Raw genomic sequence first — 2,527 nt, 5'->3', positions numbered from 1 at the left:
ACATACTGTACATAAAAACACAAAATACACCAAAACACAAAAAAACATAAAACAACTGAAACAGCAAATCCCTCAAAGTCAACAACAATCCCAAAAACATCCGGCAGAACATCTATAGCCGGATGTGGCTTCCTCCAAATCAATCAACATTCTCTTAAAAGCGACCAATTCATTAAGTTTTGTGGATTTCTGTAACTTGTTCCATGTAGAGGGAGCAGCAAACTGAAACGCCTTTTCCCCCAGCTCAGTTCTAACCTTTGGAACAGACAGAAGGAAAAGATCCTGGGAACAACGATTGTAAGTCCCGATACTATTTACACTAATATAGGTCAGAAGGTAGGATGGAAGTACACCTAAAATAGCCTTGCATATAAAGATGTGTGAAGTTCATACAGTTCACAATGGTGAGTGAGGGCTTTGAAATAGTTATCAGCTGAAATGGTTTCTGGATTTTACGCTGCCACACTCAAAGCCACACTTGACTCTGAGCCTACAGCAACAGGTGTCCTCACCTTCTCCTTCTCTTCTTATTTTAGTGTTTTTTTACCAGCTAATTTGGCTGTATTGTTTATTTCCATTGTCCATTTTACGGTCACTGTGTTCCCACCCTGATAAGCAGACACCGATGACTTAAATTAGATATTATAATTAACCTGATATGCAAGAGTATGTACTGTACATGTCATATTATTTGTTTCTTCTTCATATCTGGTTAGTGTTTATTCTGCATCTAACCAAACAATATCCTCTTTCTAAGTGTTTGCCTCTTTTTCTCTTCCAGAGTGCTGATGTCAGTGTGTCATCCTTTGGGAAACAATCTGGTGCCACTCATAGAGCTTCAAAGATTTGCCTGTTCCTTTTGTGACAACCAATCACATGGGCAACTGGATCGGACACGCCCCTGACGCACTTTGATAAACTGATGGAAAACTTTTTTTTCCTTTTTCTTTTTTCTTTTCTTTCATCTTGTTGGTTGTGGAAACCATATTGGATACGTGCCAAATGACATTCTAGAAAAGCTATTTGCTGCTCTCATTCCTTGAGTGAAAGTCAATCAGAGAAGGGTACAAAAAATGTTTCAGTGTTTTGATTTTTTATTATTTTTCCAAGAGAAAAATTAAAATCATTAAGAAAATAATGGTTGCTATTTAGTGTATGAAAAAGAAAATGAATAGAATTATAAATCTGCTCAAAAAGTGCCTCATTTTCAGATTGTAGCCATTTTTACAAAGAAGTTCAACTTAGAATGAATTACTGAAACTTTGGGTTCAGTTTTTGTGTGCTTGATATAGATATAGATAAGACTAGCAGTGGTGTGTGCTTTTGCTGTCTTCGTGTCATATGGGTTGAGACTGTTGTTTAAAACCTTGTGAGCAACAGTTGGACGTGATTACAGTGTTAGAGAGTCGTGTGAGGGTTAAAAATACTGTGCATGGTCAATATAACACCAATAAAATGTACTCCTGGGCCATTGAGCTCCAAATCAGATAGAGAATTTAACATTTGATGTTGACATGAACAATATTTACCAGTCGGGAAATGGAAATCACAAAAAATCCAAAATTACGTGAATGCAGCATCTTCGCTATTGATAATGGTACTAGCCAGTCTGCCGGCCTTCATGTCTACTTTGAGAAATTTTAGCGTAGCCTGTGTTAGCGACACAGTCAGCTCAATATAACCTGTCTTTTTCTCTTTCTGTTAACTTTTTAACAAAGCCATACACCTTAAGTATTAAAGACACAAGCACTAGGTAGCAGGGGATGCAGTAGCTTGCTAGTAAGCTAAAGCCAGCTAGGTCAGATTAACATATTAGCATCGTGGCAGAACTTAAATTCAGAGTCCGGTCCTGCTGACCACAGCTCAGGATGAGAACCCTAATACAGAGCCAGGCAATCCCATTAGTGCTATTAGCACTAGACACTAGTGTCTCGTTAAATCCACTTTGTCTCAGGATGCTAAATAACATTAGGTACGTACAGCTGAGGATAGAAACCCTATCAATAGCTATGATAATGCTAACCCGGTTATGGTTAGCACACTGCTTTAAACACCGGAAAAGGGGGTCAGTTCTTATTTCAATTCTGTTGGTATGAAATAATAAATGAAAGTGCTAACTTGTTCTCAGTTATTTTATACATTAAGGTACCAAACGTTTTAAGATTTTACACTTTCAAAATTTTAAACTGGTTGAATAGAAAGTGCTTTGACCCTGAATGCCTCTTTAAGAGGCCTTTCTGTCTTTTGCTTAGCTCTTACTTTAATCTTCGCTGTGCATCAGCACTTAAGTGCCTGTTTGTCCTTTTTATCTGTCTGTCTCTCTGCCCCGTCTAAGCAGCTAGCACTAATAGGGCTGTTCTTGCAGAATATATTAGTCTATTTTTGTGTCTATTTTTAGCTATACAGTTCTCATGAAATAACTTGTGTATGTTTGTTTGGTGTGACAATGATGACAATGATGATCAGATGACTTGACTGACAGCCGGGGCCTAATCGGAAGAGTTTGGACTGTTTCTCTTTGCCGGTA

General features: G+C 37.9%; 1 protein-coding gene across 2 annotated transcripts in view; it reads left to right on the top strand.

The window, feature by feature from the left end:
- Window positions 1-2,527, top strand: part of si:ch73-335l21.1 (insulin receptor substrate 1-B) — a 60,768-nt gene that overhangs the window by 42,503 nt on the left and 15,738 nt on the right. Inside the window, exon 4 of one of the 2 annotated variants that reach the window (XR_004331231.1) lies at window positions 782-1,684. Coding sequence is in view for 1 of the 2 variants with exons in the window: in XM_032511362.1 (XP_032367253.1) it covers window positions 782-789 (8 nt within the window). In the remaining variant the exon portion in view is untranslated. Of the gene's footprint in view, window positions 1-781 lie in introns of both variants that reach the window. The other variant, XM_032511362.1, reaches the window with a different exon arrangement.

This window comes from Etheostoma spectabile, unplaced genomic scaffold (assembly GCF_008692095.1).
Source record: "Etheostoma spectabile isolate EspeVRDwgs_2016 unplaced genomic scaffold, UIUC_Espe_1.0 scaffold352, whole genome shotgun sequence".
In the NCBI taxonomy this organism is placed as follows: Eukaryota; Metazoa; Chordata; class Actinopteri; order Perciformes; family Percidae; genus Etheostoma; species Etheostoma spectabile.
The sequence above is the reverse complement of the archived record's forward strand: the minus strand, read 5'-3'. Positions and strand labels throughout refer to the sequence as shown.